The following is a 26,715-nucleotide window of genomic DNA, read 5'->3' as shown; positions in this document are numbered from 1 at the left end:
GAGTGCCATGTTCTGTAGATTGGTGTATTGCTGGCAAGAACAAGCCCACAGCAGTCTGATTATCATGCACTAAGATAAAGATTGGCTGTAGACATACAATCCACCTCCTCTTCCACCAAGCGAGTGCTGGAGGGCAGTACTGATGGGAGGGGATGGTTCGCAGCCCAGCGTGGACACCTACCATGCCACACCATCTCCTGGGTAGCTGCAGCCTTGGCATGAGGCCCTTGTCCGCACTACTGCCGTCATCTCGCCAATGAACCGGTGAAGTGAACTTGTACACAACTCTGACACGGCTTGACAGGTACAGTGAGAAGCTGAGAGCTGCCACCACAGTCGTAAGGCTGATGTCAGCTGAGGAAGCCGATGGAATTCACTGCTGCAGAAGTCTTGAATTGATTTTAAAGGTGAAAGATTTTGGCACAGTAGGCATTACGGGCACTGCCATTTTGTCACCATATTCTTCCTCATGGTAGTTTGTGATCATTTTGCTAAATACTTGTCATAGATTCAGTTTTAGAGTCACAGAACCCAGAGGCCTCCGTTGGTTAGGGTCGTCCATGGATGTTGTGTCCTGGCTGTCTACACGATACGCAAGCCAGGACAGTACAATGTGGAGAGCAAGCTGTAGACACTGATACAGTACATAGAACACTACAGTACAGAAGCAGGCCCTTCGGCCCAACTATTTCATGCTGAACTAGTCCCATCAGCCTGTACCTGGGCCATAGCCCCCCCATACCCTCCCATCCATGCACCTATCCAAATTTCTCTTAACTGTGTTATCGATCCCTCATCCGGCGGTTCCGCTGACAGCTTTTGATTTTCTTGGGGTGTCCAGGATACTGTCTCCTAGTATCTGTAACCCACTCAAAGTGACCAGGCTATCACAGGAACTCAAGTAGTTGAGCAAGATCAGCAGGAGGAAGGGAATTGTCAACATTGTGTCGAAACCTTTCATCAGGTCCTGTTCTGAACAGGAAGATTCTGAAGTTAAACCATGCCACAGAGTAGAGTGGGCTTTGCTGTGTTGTGCACTCGACATGAACTCTGAGCAGTATTCAAAGTTGAAAGTAAGTTTATTGTTAAAAATGTACTTCGAAAGGCGGAGCCTCGAGAAGGCGGCATTTGTCATTGGGCACCGTCACCACCCAGGATGCGCCCTCTTCTCATTGCTACCATCAGGGAGAAGGTACAGGAGCCGAGGGGACACGCACTATGTTTCAGGAACCGTTTCTTCTTCTCCGCCATTAGATTTTTGAACAGTCCATGAGCCTTTGAGCACTACCTCACTATTTGCTGTCACTTTGCCCTGTTTATTTTTTATATATTTGCTAGTGTAACTTGCAATAACTTTTTTTTGTATTGCACTGTTGTGTTGTAGGATGAGAGGTGGCTTGGCATAGGTGGAGTGGACAGTCAGAGACTTTCCCAGGGTGGAAATGGCTAATAGGAGGGGCGTAATTGTACGGTGATTGCAGGACAGTATGAGGAGGATGGCAGAGGTAGGTAGGGCCGGTACCGTGCTGTAGTGTTCCAACTGAGGAGCGGAGAAAACGATCAGCCATGATCAAATGGCGAGCAGATTCAATGGGCCAAATGGCCTAATTCTGCCGCAAAAAAATTCACGATATATGTCTGGTAACGAGCCTTCTTCCAATTCTGTCTCCCAGGCTTGTCCCATGACTGCTGTGGAACTGTTTTGGGAAGGGTATCAAGAGCACGTTCCGTGCTGGGAGTTCAACCAACTGACTTCTGTATTGAAAGGCTCTTTAAAAATTATTTGTATAAATAATTACTGAACAGCTTTAAGAAGTGGGTCCCGATCTCAGCCGTGACTGCATGTCATGTAACTGGAGGGTTGCAAAGGCTAAGTACCTGAAAGGGAGTTAGTGGCTGTGCTGTAATCCTGGTTTATTTGATTAGATTACCGCCTGCTAATTCGTTCCTAGGCATCCATGATCCTCGGTGTACTAGAATCTGAATCGCCACTGTGCTTGCTGAGCTGATTGCACTGACCACCAGCTCAAAGCTGATTTGCTTGCTCTGACCCTTTGTGCTGTAATCTTTAAATCCCACGCTCTCGTTGTGCGAGCGGGTGGAGGGGAAAGCGGCGGGAATGTAGACGCAGGAGATTCCGAAGGTGCTGGAAATCCAGAGCAACTCTCACACAATGCTGAAGGAACTCAGCAGGTCAGGCAGCATCTGTGGAGAGAATAAACGGTGGAAGTTTCTGGCTGAGACCCTTCAGCAGGACAGGAAGGAAGGGGGGAGGTGGGGGATGGGGAGAAGTACAGGCCGGTAGGTGCGAGGTGAGGATGTTGATGGGTCGGGGATGGGGATGAAGTGAGAAACCGGCGAGTGTGATCGGTAGACTGGGAGAAAGGGAAGGAGGAGCACCACCAAGTGGGAGCTGATAGACAGGTAAAGAGCACATCCTCAGACTGTGGTCATTGACACAAATGGCATATTTCACTGTTTCAAATAAACCTAATCTTTAATCTTTGTTGTCAAGGGCTAGTCAGGTCCATTGTCCCTGCCATCACCCCCCCCCCCCCCACCCCGCCCAGGGTCCATCTTACCGCTATTGGAATTGATTCTTATTTACTGTCTCAACTCTTCACAATTTTAAACGTTGTGGGCCAAAGGTCCTGAACTGCACTGTCATGTTCTGCCTGCTTCTGCACTGCATTTAAACTTTGTTTTACTTTCTGGTGTCCCTCTCGTTCCTCAGAGCTTGTCATTCAGCTACCCACTGTTTGCTTATCATCTTGTACACCTCTATCAAGTCACCTTTCATCCTCCTTTGCTCCAAAGAGGAAAGTCCTACCTTGCTCCACCTTTCCTCATAAGACACTCTCTCTAACCCAGGCAGAATCCTGGTAAATCTCCTCTGCATCCTCCCTAAAGCTCCACATCCTTCCTATAATGAGGCGACCAGGACCGAACACAACAATCTACCCTGGTAGATCTGCCAATCTACCACAGCAACCCTGGTGGTCGAACCAGGGTTTTATCGAGCTGCAGCATTGCCTTGCAGCTAGGAATGTGTGTTAGTAGGTCAATTGGTCATTGTAAATTGTCCTTTGTAAATTGTCCTGTGATTAATGGCTAAATTTGGGGTTGCTGGGCAGTGTGGCTCGAAGAACTGGAAGGGCCTGTTCTGAATTGCATGTCAATAAATAAATAAATAACCAATTTATAAATAGAAATGCTTCTCTCTGATTTCTCCTTCAGACCTGCCCACCAACCTCTGACCAGATGATGTCTGTTAAAGCAACTTGTCTATTTTTAGCAGCACAGACTGATTGAATTTTGTTTCAGAATGCTCTCACGCTGTCAGCTTGTGTACGAGGTCCCATCCCACTCAGAGCTGCAATCTGTCCCTTCATTTTCTCAGCAAGGAACATGGTTGATAGGGTATTTAAGGCAGCGTATGGTGTGTTGACCCTCATTAGTTGAAGGGTTAGGTTGAAGAGCCGTGAGGTAATGTTGCAGCCCTGGTTAGACCACACTGGAATATTGTGCTCAGTTCTGGTCGCCTCATAGGAAGGTTGTGGAAACTTTAGAGAGTGCAGAAGAGATTTACCAGGATGCTCTCTAATCCAGACAACGTGCCTTATGAGAATAGGTGAGCAAGCTAGGGCTTTTCTCTCTAGAGCGGAGAAAGATGAGACTTGATGGAGGTGTATAAGATGATGAAAGGCATAGACAGAGTGGACAGTCGGAGACTTTTTTCCAGGATGGAAATAGCTACCACGGGGCTGATAACTTTAAAGTGATTGGAGGCAAGTACAGGGGGGGGGGGAGGGTTGGTGGGAGATGTCAAAGCTAGGCTTCTTAGTGGTGGATACATGAAATACTGCATTCCATGTTGGAATACAGATACATTAGAAGATACTTCAGGGACATTGAAGAAACAGGTACATGGATGAACTAAAAATGGAGGACTGTGGGAGGAGAGGGTTAGATTGATCTTGGAGTAGGTTAAAAGGTTGGCACAGCATTGTGGGCTGAGGGGTGTGTACTGTTCTATTGTATGTTCTGAGAGCAAGACACTCCCAGTCTTTGTCTTGTCTGTTCAGCTTCTTGTCTCCTTTACCCAACTTTTGTATATTCTCGATTATCCAACAAGACCTTCCTGATGAAAGTCCATCGGGCTCCCAGCTTTTTGAGGAAACACTCAAGGCTTCCATTTCCTTGTGTGTAGGAAGGTGCTTCCATCACCTTCATTTTCACTGGCTCTTCCCATCTACCTTATCAAGTTGAGCTCAAAAGTGAAAATGAACAGATGCTTAGCCGATTTAAGCGCCAAGCTAGATTTAAATGATTAAGGTGTTGAGGCCGAGGGCAGAGGACGAACCAGTTTTCAGCTCACTACTGCCTGCGTTTCTTCTGGCTGCTACCATTGATGCAGGAGTCTTGGGTCCACATCGGCATTTTTGAGAGCAGTTTTTGCCCTGAAGCCTTCAGGCTCCTGGACCAGCTTCACTCACCTCAGCACTGGACTGGTTATGACTGTGGCCTGTAGCCATCGGGCCCTGGACCGGTTTCACTCCCCTCAGCACTGAACTGGCTCTGTGACTGTGGACTCTACAGTTCATGTTCTGTGTGTTATGTTGTTTTTTGTTTGCACAATTTGTTTGTTTCTCCACACTGGGTGTTTGACAGTCTTTGGGTTTTTAATGGGTTCCATTGGGTCTTTGTTTTGTGACTGCCTGCAAGAAGATGAATCTTGAGGTTGTATACAGTCTACATACTTTGAACTTTGAAGTCATTTGCAAGTGAAAATAACTGCAGGCACTGGAAATCCAAAATAGAAGTGCTGGAAAAAAACACAGCAGGTCAGGCTGTGGAAGGAGAAACGGGTAACGTTTCAGGTTCCAGATGCTTCATCAGAACTGACAGCTATCTGAGCTGAATTTTACCAACTTTTTCTGTTTTTTCAAAGATGAGTTTTGTTTGTCACAGGTACATCGAAACATCCAGTGAAATGTGTTTGTTAGGACCAACGCAAAGCATGTGCTGTGGGCAGCCCACAGGTGGTGCCACGTATGGTCACCAGTGTAGCATGGCCCATCACGCTCTGTTAGCACGCTTGTCCTTGGAATGTGGGAGGAAAGCAGAGCATCTGTCATGGTCAGGACACCGAGTGGCGGTCATACCACAGGGCACATAATGACATGGATGGGACGGGTATGGAGGGCAGTGTTCCAGCTGTGGGTTGATGGGACTAGGCAGATTAATGCTTCAGTATGGAGTAGGTGGGCCGAAGGACCTGTTTCTGTGCTGGAGTGCTCTGACTGAGGACATGCAAACTCCGTACAGACAGTGGGAGAATTGAACGAGAGTCGCTGTGTAATATGATTGCACTAACCACTATGCTACTGGGCCACTCCTCCTGATTGTGTATAACAGGAGTGACGTACTGCCGGCTCTGAGCTGTATCACAGTATTAAGGCCTTAGCATAATCATGCTTTGAGAGGAATTTATGATTAAAGCTCTGATTATCCTTCCCTTTCCCTGAGTAATGTCTGTAATATCCACAGTCCACTGCATAGTCAGTGCAAGGTGAAGCTGTAGGTGTGAGTACACTCCTGTATTTTGGGTCTGCCTGTCGGCACCTCGGCTCGGTCAGTGTTTTTTATCTTGTCATTAGCATTGTTCATCCTGAGAGCAGTCATTTCCTTTCATTATGCCAGCTGTTTAGATATTCTGTACAGTGCTGGCAACCTTCACAAGCTGTTTAGACCATAAAACATAGCAGAATTTGGCCATTTGGCCCATTGAGTTTTTCCCTGTTCCATCATGGCTGATATATTAATTTATCATCTTACCTCCTCCCTGTAGCCTTTGATACCCTGGCTAATCAAGAACCTATTATTCCCTATTTTAAATGACTTGGCCTCCACATCCGTCCATGGCAATGAATTGCACAGATTCTCGAAACTCTGGCTAAAGAAATTCCTCCTCATCTCTGTTCTAAAGGGAAGTCCTTGTATTGTGTCCTCTGGTCCTAGCCTCCCCCACTATAGGAAACATTCTCTCCACATCCATTCTATCTGTGTCCTCTGGTCCTAGACTCTCCCACTATAGGAAACATCCTCTCTACACCCACTCTATCTGTGTCCTCTGGTCCTAGACTCCCCCACTGTAGGAAACATCCTGTCAACAACCACTCTATCTGTGCCCTCTGGTCCTAGACTCCCCCACTGTAGGAAACATCCTCTCAATGTCCACTCTTGGCTTCTAAAAACAGTGCCTTGTAAAAGTATTCAGCCCCCAACCAGCTGAAGTTTTATTTGTGAACAATATGCTCCTTTTTTCACAGTCGGGCCAGAAAGAGCAGGGACAATCCCTGGTTATAATACTTGAATACTTTTACAAGGTACTGTATTTGGTATGTTTCAGTAAGGTCCCCTCTAGCTGGATAATGAGAAGAAGGCTGGTCACTGGTGAGGGCCCTTCATGATCTGAGGGTCTATGCATGTTGCATCAGATTTAGTTAAGAGCTTCTACGTTGAGTCGTGTTTTTTCTGCCATTGGATTGGTGCTAATTAACAATTTCTTCATGCATCATGACATTAGTTCCACCTTGATAAACTGGGGAACTTGGCTCCCCTTGTAAAATCGGAAGTAACAAGCCTGGGTGTTACCCTTGATTCAGATTTGAATTTTAAATTCCACATAAAGAAAGTGACTAGAGCACTTAACAAATATTGCAACGGTACGTCTGTTACTGTCAGGTAACAATGCTGAAAACTAATTCACTGCTTTATTCAGATAGACTAGATCACTGGCCTTCCAAAGCAATCTACTGACAAACTTCAACCTCATTCAGAACACTGCTGCTAGACTTTTAACCGAAACCAGGATGAGGAACATATTCCCTTCCTAACTACTCTGCAATGGCTTCCTGTGTCATTTAGAATTGATTTTGAAGTTTGCTTACTTGTTTTTAAAGTTCTTAGTAGTCTGGGAGTGGAGTACATCACAGAATTGTTTTTGTTCTATAATCCTGTTCGAGCTCTCATTGTTTACATTTAAGAGACCTGTGGAAAACTATCTATCAAAAGATAATTGGTAGGTCATAGCTGTATAAGATGAGGAGAGGTATTGATTCTGTGCAGAGTCAGAGGTTTTTTCCCAGGGCCGAAATGGCTAACATGAGGGTACAGTTTTAAGGTGCTTGGAAGTAGGTACAGAGGAGATGTCAGGGGTAAATTTTTACACAGAGAGTGGTGAATGCGTGGAATGGGCTACCAGCGACGGTGGTGGAGGTGGATACAATAGGGTCTTTTAAAAGGCTCTTGGACAGGTACATGGAGCTTAGAAAAATAGAAGGCTATGGGTAACCCTAGGTTATTTCAAAGGTAAGGACGTGCTTGGCACAGCTTTGTGGGCCAAAGGGCCTGTATTGTGCTGTAGGTTTTCTATGTTTCTATGTTTTGATCTTGAAGCACCTTCAATAACTCCAAAATACTGAGGTTGGGTAAAATACTGAAAGGCTTTTATTCGCTGTACAATACGACCTCCATGGTGAGTGTCTGCCCCCAGACTGAGGGGGAGGGGCAAGGCAAAAACTTTTATTCAGGATCTGTGGGAGGAGCCACAGTCAGCAGAGGGGCGTGTCCAGACAGTTAACCCAGTTACAACATATGTACATGGCTTACCACAGATCTATGCTCCTAAACTTTGGAACTCACTACCTAAAACTGTAAGGGATGCAGACCCTTGATGCTTTTAAACTCCAGCTCAAGACTATTTATTTAACATTGCCTTTAACTAATATCCATTTATTTTTTATTTTTGTTTTATTGTTACGTTCACACTTTATCCCATTGTAAAGCACTTTGAACTACATCATCTGCATGAAAAGAGCTCTATAATACGTTAATGTTTATTTATTTAGGGATAGTGTGGATGAACTTCTTTGGACCTAGCAATGGTAAAGATGGAGCCTGGTTGTTTGTGTGTGTGTCAACAAATCAGACTGGCCTCGCCTTAGTATTGAGGCACATCCTGTAGACGGAGTGTTTAGGTCGCACACTTCCTGCCCTTGATACCACAGTCACAAATGTACAGGCTTCACATTGTGTCTGACAGATTTGTATCTGCTTTAAATGGAGTGGCTGTGCCACAGATTGAGAAGTGTGTGTTCAAGAAACGAAGGCTTGGTTTTGATCCTCTAGGTAAGAGAACACCAGGTCACCTTCGGTGTGGATGTCCCAGGATTGTGCTTCACTGTTCAACCAAGGCTGACTTAATATCCTTCTGACCCCATTCTCATGCTGTAACTTTTGATGCCCTAACTAATTAAGAACTTATCCACCTCCACTTTAAATATACCCAATAACTTGGCCGCCACAGCCGTCTTTGGCAATGAATTCCACAGATACTCCACTCTGTGGCTAAAGAAATTCCTGACCCCTCTTTTAAAGGGACATCCTTTATTCTGAGGCTGTGCCCTCTGGTTCTAGACTCCCCCACTGTAGGAAGCATCCTCTCTACACCCACGCTCTCGAGGCCTTTCAATATTTGTAAGTTTCAATACAATCCCCCTTCATTCTTCTAAGCTCCAGCAAGTACAGGCACAGAGCCACAGCTCACATGTTAACCCTTTCATTCCTGGGGTAATCCTCATCAACTTCAGAATCAGGTTTAATATCACCGGCACATGTTGTGAAATTTGTTGTTTTGTGGCAATAGTACAATGCAGTACAAAATAATAAAAACTGTAAGTTACAAAATGTATCTTGCCAAGATAAGTTAAGTAAGTAGTGCCAAAGGAGAGGAGAAAATAGTGAGGTAGTGTTCATGGGTTATTTGTCCATTCAGAAATCCGGCAGAGAGGAGGTTGTTCCTGAAAGGTTGAGGCTCCTGTTCCTCTTCCCTGATGGCCGAGAGGGCATGTCCTGGGTGATGGGGGTCCTTAATGATGGATGCTGCATGTGGAAGTCAATGGCCCAGTGTCTGTGAACCTGAGTGCACTGATGCTGAGGAGAGCCTGCTCTGGGTTGGAAGGAGTGTGTATGTGTGTAGGTGGGAAAGAGGGAGAAATGGGGGCTTGTTTTGCTGTTGCTCTTCTGCTTGGCACGTTCTGTGTTGTTCAGCTGAACATTGTGGCATGCTATATTGGCATCAGAAGGTCAGATACCTGTGTGCTGCCCCCAGTACAGTACCCCCTTGGGTTGTGTTGGTTATTAACACAAATGACGTACTTCACTGTTTGTCTCAATGTACACGTGATAAATGAATGGTGAATCTGGCAACAGTGTGCTGTTCATTTTTACGGGGAGCAGTGTTACAGTATTTCCTCTGAAGGTTGCTAATCCAGAGTGCAATGTCCTGTCGATCCTCTGGTAACTGTTCCTTTAGGATGGAGATGTCATTAAATCAGTCATCGAAAGGATTAGGAGGAGGGAAGCGGTTCTGTTCTCTGTATTCACTGAAGGCTCTCTGATTTATAATCATCCAGGCAGTCTCTGTTCTCTCCCTCCCAGTCACGTCACATCACAGTGTGAGATCTGCTGATTGTTGAAATCGAGCTGTTGCTGAAGGCTGCCTGACCTCAACAGCTCCAGCCTCCATCATAAAGGGCTCCAGTGCTCTGCAGTATTGTTTTTTGTACCCCAAACCCATCCTGGGCCAACACTCTCAGAATCAGATCTATTACGGACGTGCCTACAGTATGTCGTGAAATTAGTTGTTTTGTGGCAGCAGTGCGGTGCATATAAACTACAATAACTGATTGAGTGCCACAGTCATGTTTCGGTTAGCGCTACGTTATTGCAGCTCACTGCATCAGAGTTTAATTCCAGTGTCCTTTGTGCGTTCTTCCTGTGTGCGCTAGCTTTCTCCCACAGTCTGAAGATGTACCGTTAGTAAGTTAATGTCATTGGAACAAGACCCATAAGATATTGGAGCAGAATTAGGCCATTTGGCCCATTGAGTCTGCTCCACCATTTCATCATGGCTGATCCAATTCCCTCTCAACCCCAGTCACCTGCCTTCTCCCCAAAGCCATTCATGCCCTGACCAATCAAGTACCTATTAAACTGCCATTGACTTGGCCTGCACACCTGCCTGTGGTACCAAATTCCGCAGATTCACCACACTCTGGCTGAAGAAATTCTTCCTCAAGCTTAGGGTTAAATCGGTGGTTTGCTGGGTGGTGTGGGTCTCTGGGTCGGAAGGGCCTGTTCTGAACTGTATCACTAAATAAAATAAAACAGCGCAGATCGGAGAGGTTATGCTCATGAAAATCTGTTGGCAGAGGAGAAGCTGTTCCTAGTTGTTAAATCAGATATTTTCAGGGAATAGAAACATAGAAAACCTACAGCACAATACAGGCCCTTCAGCCCACGAAGTTGTGCCGAACATGTCCCTACCTTAGAAATTACTAGGCTTACCTATAGCTCTCTATTTTTCTAAGTTCCATGTACCTATCCAAGAGTCGCTTTAAAAGACCCTATCGTACCCGCCTCCACCACTGTTGCCAGCAGCCCATTCCACACACTGAATGTTGGATCCTATCTCTCGTTCCCCAGGCAGAGACAGCACGGGCTCGGTACAGAACCATGTACCATGCAGTTAGTTACAGTCATCGTCTACCCTCTGTCTTTGATCACCAAATCAATTGGCCAGCGTGGGTAGAAACCACTGTTTACATTAAATTGAACTTAAATCTTACATCCATCCCACACCACGAGAGAGTAAAAATCTTTGTGTTATGACTCTGTCGCAATATACAGATGTGAATTTATAAGTCTCACAGCTGTTGATCTTGGCTTTAATGCTGCGGTAGCATTTGCCAGACAGAAACAGCTGAAAGTTTATGGTTGGGGTGACTGGTGTCCCTGATGATCTTCCAGACCTTTTTTCCACCCCTGCTGCTGTAAATGTCCTCAGTGGAGGGAAGTTCACACCCACAGATGAGCTGGGCTGCCTGTACCACTCTGTGCAGTGCCCAGCGATCAAAGTTGGTTCAGTTCCTGTACCAGGCGGTGATGCAGCCAGTCAGGATGCTCTCAATGGTGCCCCTGTGGACGGTCTTGATGATTTGGGGGCCCATGCCAAACTACTTCAGTCGCCAGAGGTGGAAGAGATGGTGTTGTGCTTTTTTTTTTGCCACAAAGCCGGTATGTACAGTCCAGGTGAGATCTTCGGTGAAGTGTATACTGAGGAACTTGGAAACTACTCACCCTCCCAACTACAGACACATCGATGTTGATCAGGCCAAGCCTGTCTCCGTTCCTCCTGTAATCCACAATCAGCTCTTTTTGGACATTGAAGGAGAGGTTGTTATTGTGGCGCAACCGTGTCAGGGTGGGTCAACCCCTCTCTGTAGACTGTCTCGTCACCGCTAGAAATAAGGCACAGATCAGATGGACAGTCAGAGACCTTTTCCCCAGGGCGGAAATGACTACTATCAGGAGACATAAACTTAAGGTGATTGGACGGAAGTGTGGGGGTGGGGGAGTCGGGTAGGTTTTCTACAGAGTGGGGAGTGTGTGGAACTTGCTGCTGGGGTGGTGGTGGAAGCAGATACATTAGGGACATTAAGAGACTTTTAGATACAATGCCTGTAAAAAGTATTCACCCCCCCCCACCCAGAAAGTTTTTATGTATTTTACAACATTGAATCACAGTGGATTTAATTTGGCTTGTTTTAAGACTCTTCTGTGTCAAAGTGAAAACAGATCTCTACAAAATGATCTAAAACACAAAGTAATTGATTGCATAAGTATTCACCCTCTTCAGTATGACACACCAGATCATCACTGGTGCACCCAATTGGTTTTAGAAGTCACATAATTAAGTTAAATGGAGATCACAGTGTGTAGTCAAGGTGTTTCAATTGATTGTAGTAGAAATACACCTGTATCTGGAAGGTCCAACTGCTGGTGAGTCAGATTCCTGGCAAAAATCACACCATGAAGACGAGGAACACTCCAAGCAACTCCATGAAAAGGTTATTGAAAAGCATAAGAGATGGATACAAGAAAATGTCCAAGTCACTGAATATCTCTTAGAGTACAGTTAAGTCAATTATCAAGAAATGGAAAGAATATGGCACAGATGTAAATCTGCCTAGAGCAGCCATCTTCAAAAATTGAGTGACCGCGCAAGAAGGGGACTCGTGAGAGAGGCCACCAAGAGACGTGTGACAACTCTGGAGGAGGTACAAGTTTCAGTGGCTGAGATGGGAGAGCCTGCACGTACAGCAACTGTTGCCCAGGTGTTTCGCCAGTCACAGATTTGTGGGAGAGTGGCAAAGAGAAAGCCACGATTGGGGAAAAAAAACTCTAATGAAATCTCGACTAAAGTTTGCCAGAGGGCATGTGGGAGAGTCTGAAGTCAGCTGGAAAAGGGTTCTTTGGTCTGATCAAACCAAAATTGAACTACTTGGCCATCAGACTAAACGCTATGTTTGGTGTAAGTCAAACTTGGCACATTATCAAAAACACACCATCCCTACCATGAAACATGGTAGTGGCTGCATCATGCTGTGGAGATGCTTCACTGCAGCAGGCCCTGGAAGGCTTGTGAAGGTAGAGGGTAAAATGAATGCAGCAAAATATGGGGAAATCCTGGGGGAAAACCTGATGCAGTCTGTAAGAAAACTGTGACTTGGGAGAAGATTTGTTTTCCAGCAAGACAATGACCCCAAGCGTAAAGGTAAAGCTACACAGGAATGGCTTAAAAACAACAAAGTCAGTGCCCTGGAGTGGCCAAGTCAGAGTCCTGACCTCAATCCAATTGAGAATTTGTGGCTGGGTTTGAAAAGGGCTGTTCACTCGCGATCCCCATGCAATCTGACAGATTGAACAATTTTGTAAAGAAAAATACGCAAAATTTCAGTGTCCAGATGTGCAAAGCTGACCAAGGCCTATCCACACACTTGAGGCTGTAATTACTGCCAAAATTACAACTACTGAATACTGACATGAATATTGGGATGGAGGGTCTTGTGTTCTGTTGTGTTTGGGCAGTGTTTGTTGGAAAGAATGTTCGTTTGTCACCTTGAAATCTGATTTTACATATTTGTGTAGTCGCAGTTGCTAATGTAAGTAGAGCTTTAGATCTAACATTAATCCGAATCTTAAATAGAGCCATTGTCAGAGGTCAGAATTGATTGTACAACTCCATTGCAAAAGAGACCAAAATTCTTTCAAGAACTTAGTGTTGAATTAATCTACTGTCAGTAACTGACCTCCAGAGAACTGCAGCTGGGCATGTCACAGCGTCACCAGTGTGGGCTCTGACCTGGTCACGTTGCTCATACTCTATGTGTATTTTAAAAAAAAACTACCTCTGACATTCCCTCTACACTTTCCTACAATCCCCTATTGTACTAGCCCTTTCCACCCTGGGAAAAAATCTCTGGCTGTCCACTCTATGCCTCTTATCTTGAACATCTCTATCAAGTCACCTCTTAGCCTTCGTTCCAAAGAGAAAAGCCCTAGCTCACTCAATCTGTCCTCAAAGCCATTTATCACAGAAATGGTCACCTTGTTGGAAGTGGGGCTTTGCTATCTGCCCATTGGCTGTAGTGCTTTCTGCATCATGATACTGGCTGCATTTTAGCGGTGTTTCAGTGACTATAAACAAGAGTTTCTGCAAATACTGTAAGTCCAAAGCAACAGACACAAAATGTTGGAGGAATCAGCAGGTCAGGCAGCATCAACAGAGGAATAAACAGTTGTTTATTCCAGCATTTGTGTTTGTTGTTCTGAATTTCCGACATCTGCAGAATCTCCTGTGTTTATGTTGTAAAATTTTGTTGTTTTGTGACATCAGTACAATAATGCTTAAAAGTTACTATAAATTATGGTAAATAGTGCAAAAGAGAACCAAGGAGTGTTCATGGGTTCATTGTCCATTCAGAAACCTGATGGCAAAGGAGAAGCAAGCTGTTCCTGAAATATTCAGTGTGGCTCTATTGGTGAGAGATGGAATTACATCTTTAGAAAGAGGTGACGTGGGGTCAGAGAATGTCAAATCTTCATGGGTGGAGTTAAGAAACTGCAAGGGTGAAAAAAAATTACAGGAATCATATATCAGCCTCCAAATAGTAGCCAAGATGTGGGGTTGAGATTGCAAAGGGAGCTGGAAAAGGCATGTAATAAGGGTAATGGGGGACTTCAATATGCAAGGAGATTGGGAAAATCAGGTTGGTGTTGTCTTAGTTTGTGTAATAACCCAGATTTTATTAGTAGCTTAACGTAAAGGAACCCTTAGGAAGCAGTGATCATAATATGATTGAATTCGTACTGCAATTTGAGAAGGAGAAGCATAACTCATGTATGAGTATCGCAATGGAATAAAGGGAATTACAGAGACATTGAGAGAGGAGCTTGCCCAGGTAGATTGGAGGAGGATACGGGCAGGGATGACGGCTGAAGTTTCTGGGAATAGCTCACAGAGTTGCAGGGATAGGCAATGGTGGTTGACCAGCGAAGTTAAGGACTCCAAGGAAAGGGCATATAAAGTCGCAAAATTGAGTGGGAAGTTGAATGATTGGGAAGCTTTTAAAATCCAACAGAAGGCAAGTAAAAAAGGCTATAAGATAGGAAAAGATGCAATATGAGGGCAAACTGGCCAATAATATAAAGCAGGATTTTTTTTTCAGTTATATAAAGTATAAAAGGAAGGTGAGAATTGATATTAGACCGCTGAATAACGATGCTGGTGAGGTAGTAATGGGGGACAAAGAAATGGTAGTTGAACTTAATAGGTACTTTGCTTCAGTCTTTACTGTGGAAGACACTAGTTGTATGCCATAGATTGAGTATCGGGGAGCAGGAGTGAGTGCCTTTGCTGTTACAAAGGAAAAAGTGCTAGGCAAACTGGAAGGTCTTAAATTGGACCAGATGGGCTACATCCCAGAGTCCTGAAAGAGGTTACTGCAGAGATGAGATGCATTGGTCATGATCTTTCAATAATCACCTGATTCTGGCAAGATTCCGGAGGACTGGAAATTTGCAAAATTGCCAGTCCACTTTTTAATAAGGGAGGAAATTAAAAGAAGGGAAATTATTCGCCAGTTAGCCTAACCTCAGTGGTTGGGAAAGTGTTGGAGTCTATTATTAAGGATGAGGTTTTGGAATACTTGGAGACTAATAATAAAATAAGTCAAAGTCAGCTGGTTTTTGTCAAGGGAAAACTTGCCTGACAAATCTTAGAATTCTTCGAGGAAGTAACAAGAAGAGTGGACAAAGGAGAGGCAGTGGATGTCATTCACTTGGATTTTCAGAAGACATTTGGTAAGGTGCCACATATGAGGCTGCTTAACAAAATAAAATCCTATGGTGTTACAGGAAATATGCTGGCATGGATAGAATGGCTGACAGGCAGGAGGCAGCGTGTAGGAATAAAGGGGGCATTTTCTGGTTGGCTGTCAGTGACTAGTTGTGTTCGTCGAGGTCTGTTTTGGGACTGCTACTTTTCACATTGTTTGTCAATGATTTAGTTAATGGAATTGATGGTTTTATGGCAAAGTTTGCGGATGATATGAAGATAGGTGGAGGGGTAGGTAGTACTGAGGAAGCAATGCGATTACAACAGGACTTAAAATAAATTGGATGAATGGGCAAAAATAGTGGTAGATGGAATACAGTGTTGGGAAATGCATGATAATGCATTTTAGTAAAAGGAGCAAAACTGCAGACTATTATCTAAATGGGGAGAAAATTCAAACATCAGAGATGCAAAGGGACTTGGGAGTCCTCGTGCAAGACTCCCAGCAGATTAATTTACAGGTTGAGAATGTGGTAAAGGCAGCAAATGCAATGTTGGCATTTATTTCAAGAGGAGTAGAATACAAAAACAAGAAGATAATGCTGAGTAAGACAATAGTCAGGCCGCACTTGGAGTACTGTCAACAGGTTTGGACCCCTTATCTCAGAAGGGATGTATTTTTGGTGGAGAGAATCCAGAGGAGGTCACAAGGATGATTCCAGGAATGAAGGGGTTAACATTTGAGGAGCATTTGATAGCTTTGGGCCTGTACTCACTGGAATTTAGAAGAATGAAAATGGGGATCTCATTGAAACTTGCCAAATGTTGAAAGAACTAGATAGGGTGGATGTGGAGAGGATGTTTCCTATGGTGGAGGTATCCAGAACTAGAGGGCACAGCCTCAAAATTGAGGGGGCAACCTTTTAGAACAGAGATGAGGAGGTTTTTTTTTAGCTCAAGAGTGGTGAATCTGTGGAACGCTCTGCCACAGACTGCGGTGAAAACCAAGTCCGTGGGTATATTTAAAGTGGAAGTTGATAGATTCCTGATTGGTTAGGACATCAAGGGATATGGTGAGAGGGCAGGTGTATGGGGTTGAATGGGAACTGGGATCAGCAATGATGAAATGGCAGAGTGGGCTTGATGGGCTGAATGGCCTGATTTTGCTCCTATGTCTTATGGTCTTTTGGCTCCTGTAACTTCCCTATTGGTAGTAATAAAAAGAGGGCATGCCCTGGCTGGTGAAGATCCTTCATGACGAGTGCCCGCTTCCTGAGACACAGCCTTTTGAAGATGTGCTTGTTGGTGGAGAGGCTAGTGCCCATGAGCTGGCTGAGCTTACAACCCTCTGCAGCCTTTTCCCAATCCTGTGCATTGGTCTTTCCTTTGCAGTCCTGATGAAGGGTCTTGGCTCGACATGTCAACTGTTCATTCCTCTCCATTGATGCTGCTGGGCCTGCTGAGTTCCTCTGCATTTTGTGTGTTTCTGGTTTAGATCATATTGGAGAGGTACCTGAAGTTCCATTTGTAACACAAACCAAAATATTGAAGTTTGGTTGAGCAGTCTGTGGACTCAATCAGATCAGTTTTATTTGTTGTACGCACGTTGAAGCATACAGAGAAATGTGACTTTTCAATCAACAACCAACACAAGTTTCACCATGCTTTCAGTGCTGACATAGCATGGCCCACAATTTACTAACCCTCACTCGTATGACTTTGGATTGTGAGATGAACCCTGTGTGGTCATGGGGAGAACGTACAAACTCCTGACACACAGTGAATGGGAATTGAACCCGAGTCACTAGCGCTGTGAAGTGTCACACTAACCACCATGTTACAGTGCCAACTCACCGACGCATGCACGAGGTAGTGGTCTATTCAGAGAGGAGTACCACTCACCTATACTTGTACAAGATAGTGGTGTGTGCATTCCGTGTAGAATACCGATTTTGAAAGAGCTGTTTTCTTGTAAAATTAACGTTTGTTTTCTTTGTTCGATGTTGCAGTACCAGGTGGGGCAGCTATTTTCTGTGGCAGAGGCAAGTAAGAATGAGACTGGCGGCGGCGAAGGAGTTGAGGTGTTAAAAAATGAACCGTACGAGAAAGATGGCGAGAAGGGACAGTATACACACAAGATCTACCACCTTCAGCGGTAAGGACCGATCTCTACCACCCGCCAGACTAGAGCTGCGGCAGGATCGGAATAGACCTGCCCCTCTATCTCTCTGGGCAGCCTCTCCAGTTAGCTGCTAGAGTAGTGTCACAGGATGAGGTGCTCGGTGTAGCGTGGCAAGGTTAGGAGAAGGCACGGATTGATCTTGGGTTAGAAGGTTGGTGCGACATTGTGTACAGTTCCATGTTCCACTGGTCTTTGTGAATCCCTGAGCCAGTTTCACGCTATTTCATACTCCCACTCTGGACCCTTCTGAACTGAAGAAATTGTTTCTTTTCCATCCACCCACACAAACCCTTCGAGCATTTGAAAAACCTCAATACAATTGCCTATCCTACAACTAAAATGGAGAGCTTACAGGCCAGCTCTGGTAACTTTCCCTGTCATTTAAATTCTTTCACTTGCAGTGGTGTACCGAATCGGGGGTCACACCCCAGTCGATAGCGCGTGTCTGTGGGCTGATAGTGTTAGTGAGGGTCTGGAAGTAGCTGACAGGGTGCTGTTGTTGGGAGATATTGGACTGGAATACAAAGAACCACGTACTCGTGTTATTGTGAAGCTTGTGGGGAGCAGAAGGTGAGTGGGTGAACTTTGCATTTGGAATGGGTTTCCAACACGAACAGAATAGTATAGAGAGGGAACTGCAGTTTACTTTCAGATACCGAGTGCTTGTGCAGATCAGAGAATGATTAATATATAACTTCAGGAATTAGTTATTGATATGGGTAGAAGGAGCAACCCACAAATTTAACCCTATCCTAATCACTGGACAATTTACAATGACCTATTAACCTACTGACTGGTATGTCTTTGGACTGTGGGAGGAAACTGGAGCACCCGGAGGAAACACACACGCTCATAGGGAGAACATACAAACTCCTTACAGAGGACGTGGGAATTGAACTCTGAACTTCGCTCTGAGCTATAATGTTGCGCTAATCACTACACTACCGCAGTGCCCTTCTTTAGTTAAAGTGGAAAAGTGACACTTGATCAAGCTGTTTATCAAAGATGGGAAGAATTTGGTTTGGAATATCTTCTTGAAGCACGTACCTTTGGCTGGTTCCATGAGTATCTGTCAGAAAATATTTCTGCAGGTAAAGTGTCTAGGGAGAAGCATGCTTACAACAGCTCAGAATATTCTGTCCATTCCGTATGTACTTGCTGTCAGAGCAAGCCCACCCACCCATTTCTCTAATCTCCCAATATCCTCCCCTCTGGGAGCAATTTAATGCAGCCAGCAAACAAATGCTTTGGAAACAGGAGCACTGGGGGAGTGGGGGAGCCCACATGGTCACAGGGACAACTTGCAGACAGCACTTGATTGACCCAGTGTCCGTGGAACTGAGACAGCAGCTCTACCTGCGCACACTGTAGCCTTCGGATTGTTCCAAGTTCACCTGTCAGTTTAGATATTAATAAGCATTAAAGATCTGAAAGGTTAGTTTATTTATCACATGCTCATTGAGACATAGTGAAGTGTGTCACTTTTGTATCAACTCAAATCAGTGAGGATTGTGCTGGGCAGCTTGCAAGTATTGTCGTGCTTCTGGCACCATCATGGCAGGCGCACAACTTAAATAACCATAACCCGTATGTCTTCGGAATGTGGGAGGAAACGGGCACCCGGGGGACCCACATGGTCATGAGGAGAACGTACAAACTCATTACAGACAGCAGCAGGTATCGAACTTAAATCTTGCAGCTGGCGCCGTAAAGTGTTGCGCTAACTGCGATGTAGCCGTGCCCCTCTTTGCCAAAATTTGCTTGGTAGGCTACACCGTGTTGATTGGCATATGATGAGTTAATGGAGGGAAACTCACTGTTACTGTATGTGGACACTGGGCAATGAGGCAGAGGCAGGCAACTGTGTGATAACAGCCTTTTCCTATCTATACAGAACAGATCCCCAGAATACATGCCTTTCCCCAAGAGCTGAGGTAAGAAGAAAGAAAAAATCAGGAGTGGTAGTAGAGGCAGATATGTTAGGGACAGTTGAAAGACTCAGCTAAGCACATGGATGGTAGAAAAATGGAGGGTAATGTGGGATGGAAGGATTAGAATGATCTTGGAGCAGGTTAAATGGTTGGCACGACGTTGTGGGACAAATGGCCTGTACTGTGCTGTAGTGTTCTTTGTTCTAAAGAATACAAGCTAAATATTAGGGATTTGTAAATATATTTAGTTGCTTTGCTACTTGCTGGTGAGCCAGCTGTGTTGCTGAAGTATCCAATCTCCCATGCCCATCTCAGTAGCACAGATTCATTCCTTTTATGTACTGAACTTGAGGAACAGAATGAAAAACTACTTGGCCTAAATTTTCTGCTCTACACCAGCATCCTATCCCATTCCATCTCTTCCCATTGAAGTCTATTCTTTCGTTGCGCTTTTACAAAGTCAAGTTTACTGTCAGATGCCCAAGTCCACATGTGCACAGGTATAATGAGAAACTGTCTGCGGTAGCATCACAGGCACAGAGCATCAGATCATCAGCATTCACAAGAATAACAAATAAAATTACACAAATTACATAGGAAGAAACAATAAATAAAGTCCATTACAACACAAAATAATCTGCAGATGTTGGGGTCAAAGCAACACTCACAACACACTGGAGGAACTCAGCAGGTCGCGCAGTATCCATGGAAACGATCGGTCGACGAAGGGTTCTGGCCCGAAACGTCGACCAATCTTTTCCACGGATGCTGCCTGACCTGCTGAGTTCCTCCAGCGTGTTATGAGTGTTGTAAATAAAGTCCATTTTAGTGCAAAATGATCAAGGTGGTAACTGGTGCTAAAGTAGTAATTAGAGTTTTGGTTGGTTGAAGAACCAAATGTCGGAGTAAAGCGAATCAACCTGGCAAAGGTGTTTTTGACCAAGTTCCCCTTCAGGGCTCCTCTAATGTTTACCCCAGATTTTGTGGGAGAAGGGGGTTATTTACCCCTAGATTTTGCCTGTGGGAGGGATTATTTACCCTGGATTCCATCTGTGGAAGGGTGTTTTTTACTTCTAGATTCTGGCTGTGGGAGGGGTGTATTTACCCATGGACTCTGCCTGTGGGAGAAGGGACTATTTGCCCTTTGGTCCTACCTGCGGGAGAGATCAACATTCCCACCTCTGGGTGAAGAGGGATCTCCACTGAATACACCATCATTATCTGTTTTGTAGTGTAGGCAGTGAAATTGTGAAGGTGAATTCCTGGGATGGTTGTGAGATGGACAGCTTGTTCAGGTTGTCCTGTCTTCAAAGACCTTGGCTCCCTTTGAAGTGACCCAGATGAGTGACATTGTAGTGCTGTCTTGCTCCAAGAAGCCGGGGCTGATCCTGCGTGTTATTTGTATGGAGTTTGTATGTTCTCCCTGTTATCATGTGAGTATTCCCTGTGTTCCACCCACATACCAAAAATGTTGGTTAGTTAAGTCCATCACCCCTACTGGGGCACAGGCTGTGGATGGTAGCTCACCAGAATCCTCTATCCGTCACCCCTACTGGGGCACAGCCTGCCAACGGTAGCTCACCAGATTTCTCAGTCCATCACCCCTACTGGGGCACAGGCTGCGGATAGTAGCTCACCAGTGTCCCCTGTCCTGGGCCAGTCTTTCAGGTTGTCCCCAAGTGTAACCCATCTTCGAAGCTCCTCCTCCTCGGGGTGAGGTCTTTGGATGGGGTTGCTAGTGCCATGCCCAACCCTCCTCCTTTCGCAACCATGATGGAGTTATCCCAACAAAGTGTTGATTAATTGGCTGTCTATACCCCCAGTGTAAGCAAAAGGATGGGTTGGGTATGTGTTAGTGCAGGGATACAGAGAAATGTGTAGAGAGGGAATAGGTTTACCACAAGAAGCTATCAGGGATGAGATGGAATGCATAACCTCCGTGTGTTATTTAAAAGCATAGGGTATACTAAATTGCAGGGTATACACAGTGGCCATTTTATTAGTACAGGAATGGAACCCAGTGAGGTCTTCTGCTGTTGTAGCCCATCCACTTCAAGGTTCAATGTTTGTGCATTCAGCGATGCTCTTCTGCACATCACTGTTGTAACGTGTGGTTACTTGAGTTACTGTCACCTTCCTGTCAGCTTAAACCAGTCTGGCCATTCTCCTCTGCCCTCTCATTAACAAGGCATTTTTTCCCACAGAACTGCTGCTCACTGTGTGTTGATATGTTTTTCGCAGCACTGTCTGCAAACTCTAGAGACCTGTGTGTGAAAATCCCAGGAGATCAGTTTCTGAGATACTCAAACCACCCCATCTGGCACCAACAATCATTCCACAGTCAAAGTCACTTAGATCACATTTCTTTCCCATTCTGATGTTTACAGCAACTGAACCTCTTGACAATGTCTACATGCTTTTATGCATTGATTAGCTGTAGCATGATTGGCTGGATATTTGCATTAACAAGCTGATGTACTGTAAAGTGGCCACTGAGGGTAAATTGGGTAAATGCAAGCAGGCTTTTTTCACTGAGGCAGAGTGAGACTAGAACTGGAGGTGATGGGTTAAGTACGTAGGGTGGGATTGTTGAGGGGAACCTGAAGGAAAGCTTGTTCACTCGAGAGGGAAGTGTGAGTGTGGAACGAGCTGTCAGCAGAAGTGGTGAATGTGAAGGGCTATCGTCCAGATGTGTCAATGACCAACATCATCAGAGGATGTGCTGACTGTCACTAATTCCAGTGTCAACACAGCATGTCCACAACTTATTATGTACATGTTTGAAACGTGGGAGGAAACCCATGCAGTCACGGGGTGAACGTACAAACTCATTACAGACAGCAGCGAATTGAACCCGAGTCGCTGATGCTGTAAACTGTCACTATGCTATGTCATTAGCTAGGGAAAAGATATGGTCCGACCATATCTAAAGTGTCATTAAATATAGGATCAGAATTGGGCTGTTCTACCCATCGAGTCTGTTCTATCATTCCATCATGGCTGATTTATTATCTCTCTCAACCCCATTCTCCTGCCTTCTCCCTGTAACCTCTGATGCCCTTACTAATCAGGAACCCTCACCCTCTGCTTTAAATGTACCCATTGTCTAGGCCTCCACAACCATCTGTGGCAATGAATTCCATAGATTCACAGCTCTCTGGCTAAAGAAATTTCTCCTCGTCCCTGTTGTGAAGGAACGTCCTGGTATTCTAAGCTGTGCTCTCTGGTCCTAGACTCCCCCCACTATAGGAAGCGTCCACTCTATCCAGGCCTTTCGATATTCGGTAGGTTTCGTTCAGATTCTAACTCCCACCGTTGATGACCATGTCTCTGTACTCGGGCTGTGTGTGAGAAGCTTGTTGATGTCAGACTTGATGTGACTTGCGAGGCAGTTAAAAGCATGTTATTCTTTCAGCAAAGTACCGAAGTTTGTGCAGATATTAGCCCCCGAGGGAGCCCTGAATGTCCACGAGAAGGCCTGGAACGCATATCCGTACTGCAGAACTGGTGAGTGAACCAGAGAACTGAAGCAGGGTGGTCTGTGTGAGTGTGTGTTGAGGGCTTGGGACACAGTGTAGGTGAAACCACTGGAGTAGAGGTGTGTGTATTAGAAAATCACCCACTACCCAAGACATGCCCTCTTTTCATTGCCACCATCAAGGAGGTGGTTCAGGAGCTTAAAGACACACACTCAATGAATCAAGAATGGCTTCTTCTCTCCACCATCAGATTTCTGAACGGACAATGAGCCCATGAACGCTACCTTTTTTTTTGCTCCCTTTCTGCACTACTAATTTTTTTTCATATGCATTTTGTATTGTAATTTAGTTTTTTTAAATTATGTATTGCAATGTGCTGCTACTGCAAAACAACACATTTCACAACATATGCCAGTGATATTAAACCTTCTGAAAATTACCCATGTTCTTAAATTATGTGACTATCCAGAATATTATTTTCATTATTATCATTCATCAGCCATACAAGCCAGGTTAGTCAGATTACAGATAGGGTCAAATATTAGCTTGGTTGTTGGAGCCATTTTTGGAATGGGGATCAGAGCTAAATTGCTTGGGAGCAGCATGTGCACAATGCTCGGTAAACGACAGCAAACAAGTGTTCACCCCCTCCCCCCCGACTGACCCACTCAGACAGACAGGCCTCCAAACCCAGGACAGGCTGCCTCCAGGTCTCTGACTTCCGGTCCCTGGCCCAGACTCTCAGACATTGGGCCTCCATCCTCCATTCCCTGGGGGTTTTGTGTCTCAGCTATAAAAAAAAAAGCGGTTTAATTTCACTAAATCGCAAGTAAAACCTGTGTTGTGAGAATGACAACGGGGTGTTACGATTGAGCGTTTTTTTTCTGAGTCATGTTACTAACAGGACACGCTGGGCATCTCACGGTGTGGGAGTGATAGCCCAACAAAACAAAAGAAAGTTCACACCCGAAAACCCACAACCCTCCACTCACAGGAGGACCAATCAATTTACCGCCCAATCGATCGGCCGTATGCACACCCACCACATTCTCGCAATCAGTTGGATACTGTTCAAAACAAACAGAAATCTAGAAAGTCATTAATGGAGCAGTTATTCAGTCACGCACTTTGGTTTTAACGGGAACCTATTGAGCCATCCATCTGTACAAGGAATCCCTGCCTCCGCTTGACGCACAGGAACCAGATTGGTCAGATCAGGTTATTCTGCTGGCTTGGAAAAGAATGTCCAAACACCCTGATTCTCCAAGCAAAATGTCAGTGACATAAATCATAGACATGGGATTTTGCAGATGCTGGAAATCCAGAGAAGCACACACACAATACTGGAGGAACTCAGCAGGTCAGGTAGCAGCTATGGAGGAGAATAAACAATCTCCATTCTTAATTTAGTTACCGTTTCTCATTTTAATTATGTTGTCCACGATTTCCTCACCCCTGAATGATCCCTAACACAGTTCAGGCTCCTCACAGTCTGGATCCAATCCAACACCTTCCTGCTCACTTTCCCCAAGACCAGTGTTTTATTTACAGTGTCACTCAGATTCAAGTTTTCTGAATATATTCAGATAGAGTGGATGTGTGAGGCATTAAGATGAGGTTCTGCAGATGCTGGAAATCCAGAACAACATGCGCAGAATGTGGGAGGAACTCAGTAGGCCAGATAGTATCTATGGAGAGGATGTCTTGGGCTGAAACCCTTCGTCATGATTGGAGAAGAAGGGGGCAGAAGCCAGAATGAGAAGACTGGCAACCCTCTCACTCCTTTCCTTCTCCTCACCTACCCATCACCTCCCTTTGGTTCACCTCCAACTTCCCTTTCTTCCATGGTTCGCTCTCCTTCCCATTCGATTCCTTCCTCAACCCTTACCTCTTCCACCTCTCCCCGCTCAGCTTCTTTCCTCATCTCCCTCCCCAACCCACCCAGCTCCCTCACCTGGTCTCACCTATCATCTGCCAGCCTGTTCTCCTTCCTCTCCCCCGCCTCCTTATTCTGGCTTCGTCCCCCTTCCTTTCCAGTCCTGGTGAAGGGTCTCGCCCCAAAGCATCGATTGCTTATTGCTCTTCATAGGTGCTGCCTCACCTGCTGAGTTTCTCCTGTATTTTGTGTGTGGTGATAGAGAACCACTGCCCCCCCCCCGGTGACGGCCAGACCCTGTTCTGGAATCAGAGTGCTGACTGCTGTCCCTGTTATTTTTGACTTTTCTCAAAGTAAGACGGTTTCGCAGGTTTCCGCTTCAGGCATGTCGATCACCTGATGGCTGAGGTGCAAGTTGACCAAAGTTCAGATCGGAGCAAAATAAGATCATTCAGCCCATCGAGTCTGCTCTGCCATTCCATCATGGCTGATTTATTATTCCTCTCAACCCCACTCTCCTCCCTTCTCCCTGTAACCTTTGATACCCTAACTGATCAAGAACCAATCAACCTCCGCTTTAAATATATCCAATGATTTGGTTTCCACAGCCATCTGTGATAATGAATTCCACAGATTCACCACCCTCTGGCTAAAGAAGTTCCTCCCCTCTTTTATAAAGGGACATCCCTCTGTCCTGAAGCTGTGCCCTCTGATCCTAGACTCCCCCACTATTGGAAACATCCTATCCATGGCCAGGAGTTCCCATCCTTTTTTATGCTGTGGACCCCAGGTTGGGTTACCCCTCCCTCATCTAGGCCTTTCAGTATTCAATAGGTTTCAATAAGATACACCCCCCCCCATCCCCCCCATTCCAGCAAGTACAGGCCCAGAGCTCCTCTTTTCCCTGCAGAAAGTGGCCTCTTTCAGAATATCACAACTGAAAAAACGCATGGCTGGAGCTTCCACACGATAACCTGAGCTGCAGCTTCTCATATTAAATGAGGTATTTGTTTAAAAGACAAGTGTATGTCTCCTTGCCGACTTTCAGAAGTATAATATGCTGCAGCTGAGCAGCAGTAACAAAGATTGCACGCTGGATATCCCTTTCTAATTTATCAGCCTTGTTCCTGCGCTGGTGGTGTGTGACATTGCTATGACACTGAGGTGATACTGGATCCCTGCAGTATGGTTAAACCCACAGACTGCGTTACTTCAGAGCTATGTAAATATTTCATTAAGCCTGCTGATAAATGCTCAAGATTTTAAATGTGGGAAAGGGACTTTAAAATACGATGGTGCCGTCTCTCATTTCAGTGCAGTCAGAATGACTTCCACACTGTAGTGTATGGAGAGGGAGCAGCTATACTGGATCCCACAGGCAGCAGTTACCTAATCCCTTAGTGCTGGCATCCCTTAAAATGGCAACCAGGTTTTTCTCACTGCAGCAGAATCAGGTTCACTATCACTGACACGTCGCGAAATTTGTTATTTAATTTTATTTTAGAGAGTGCAAAACAGGGCCTGCTGGTCCAACAGCCCATCTGTTTACCCTGAGCCTAATCACAGGAGAATTTATAATGACCAATTAATTCACAGGACAATTGACCTAATCACCGGACAATTTACAATGACCAATTAACCTACAAAGCAGTTCACTTTGGACTGTGGGCGGAGATCCATGTGCTTGTGGGAAGGATGTACAAAGTTTCTTACCAGGGACGTGGGAATTGAACGCTGATGCCCCGAGCAGTAATAGTGTCTCACTAACTATGCTACTGTGGCACCAGGAGCACAGCTGCGGTACGGTGCCAGCCATAAAAACTACTTCCAATTACATTGAGAATATATATGCAGAAAGAGACCAAAATAGTTCATGGACTGTTGATGGCAGAGGGGAAGAAGCTGTTCCTAGAATGTGCATCTTCAGGCTCCTATACTTTCTCCTTGATGGTAGCAATACAAAGAGGGCTTGTCCTGGGTGGTGGGGGTCCTTCATGATGGAT

The 26,715-nt window shown here is 45.2% G+C and overlaps 1 protein-coding gene across 1 annotated transcript in view; it reads left to right on the top strand.

Annotated features, from left to right (window-relative positions):
- Positions 1-26,715, top strand: part of LOC140187827 (phosphatidylinositol transfer protein alpha isoform-like) — a 77,424-nt gene that overhangs the window by 31,410 nt on the left and 19,299 nt on the right. The window contains exons 3-4 of the mRNA XM_072243617.1: positions 17,254-17,399; positions 22,773-22,864. Coding sequence (XP_072099718.1) covers positions 17,254-17,399; positions 22,773-22,864 — 238 coding nt within the window. The remainder of the gene's footprint in view (positions 1-17,253; positions 17,400-22,772; positions 22,865-26,715) is intronic.

This window comes from Mobula birostris, chromosome 25, assembly GCF_030028105.1.
Source record: "Mobula birostris isolate sMobBir1 chromosome 25, sMobBir1.hap1, whole genome shotgun sequence".
Classification (NCBI taxonomy): domain Eukaryota; kingdom Metazoa; phylum Chordata; class Chondrichthyes; order Myliobatiformes; family Myliobatidae; genus Mobula; species Mobula birostris.
The sequence above is the reverse complement of the archived record's forward strand: the minus strand, read 5'-3'. Positions and strand labels throughout refer to the sequence as shown.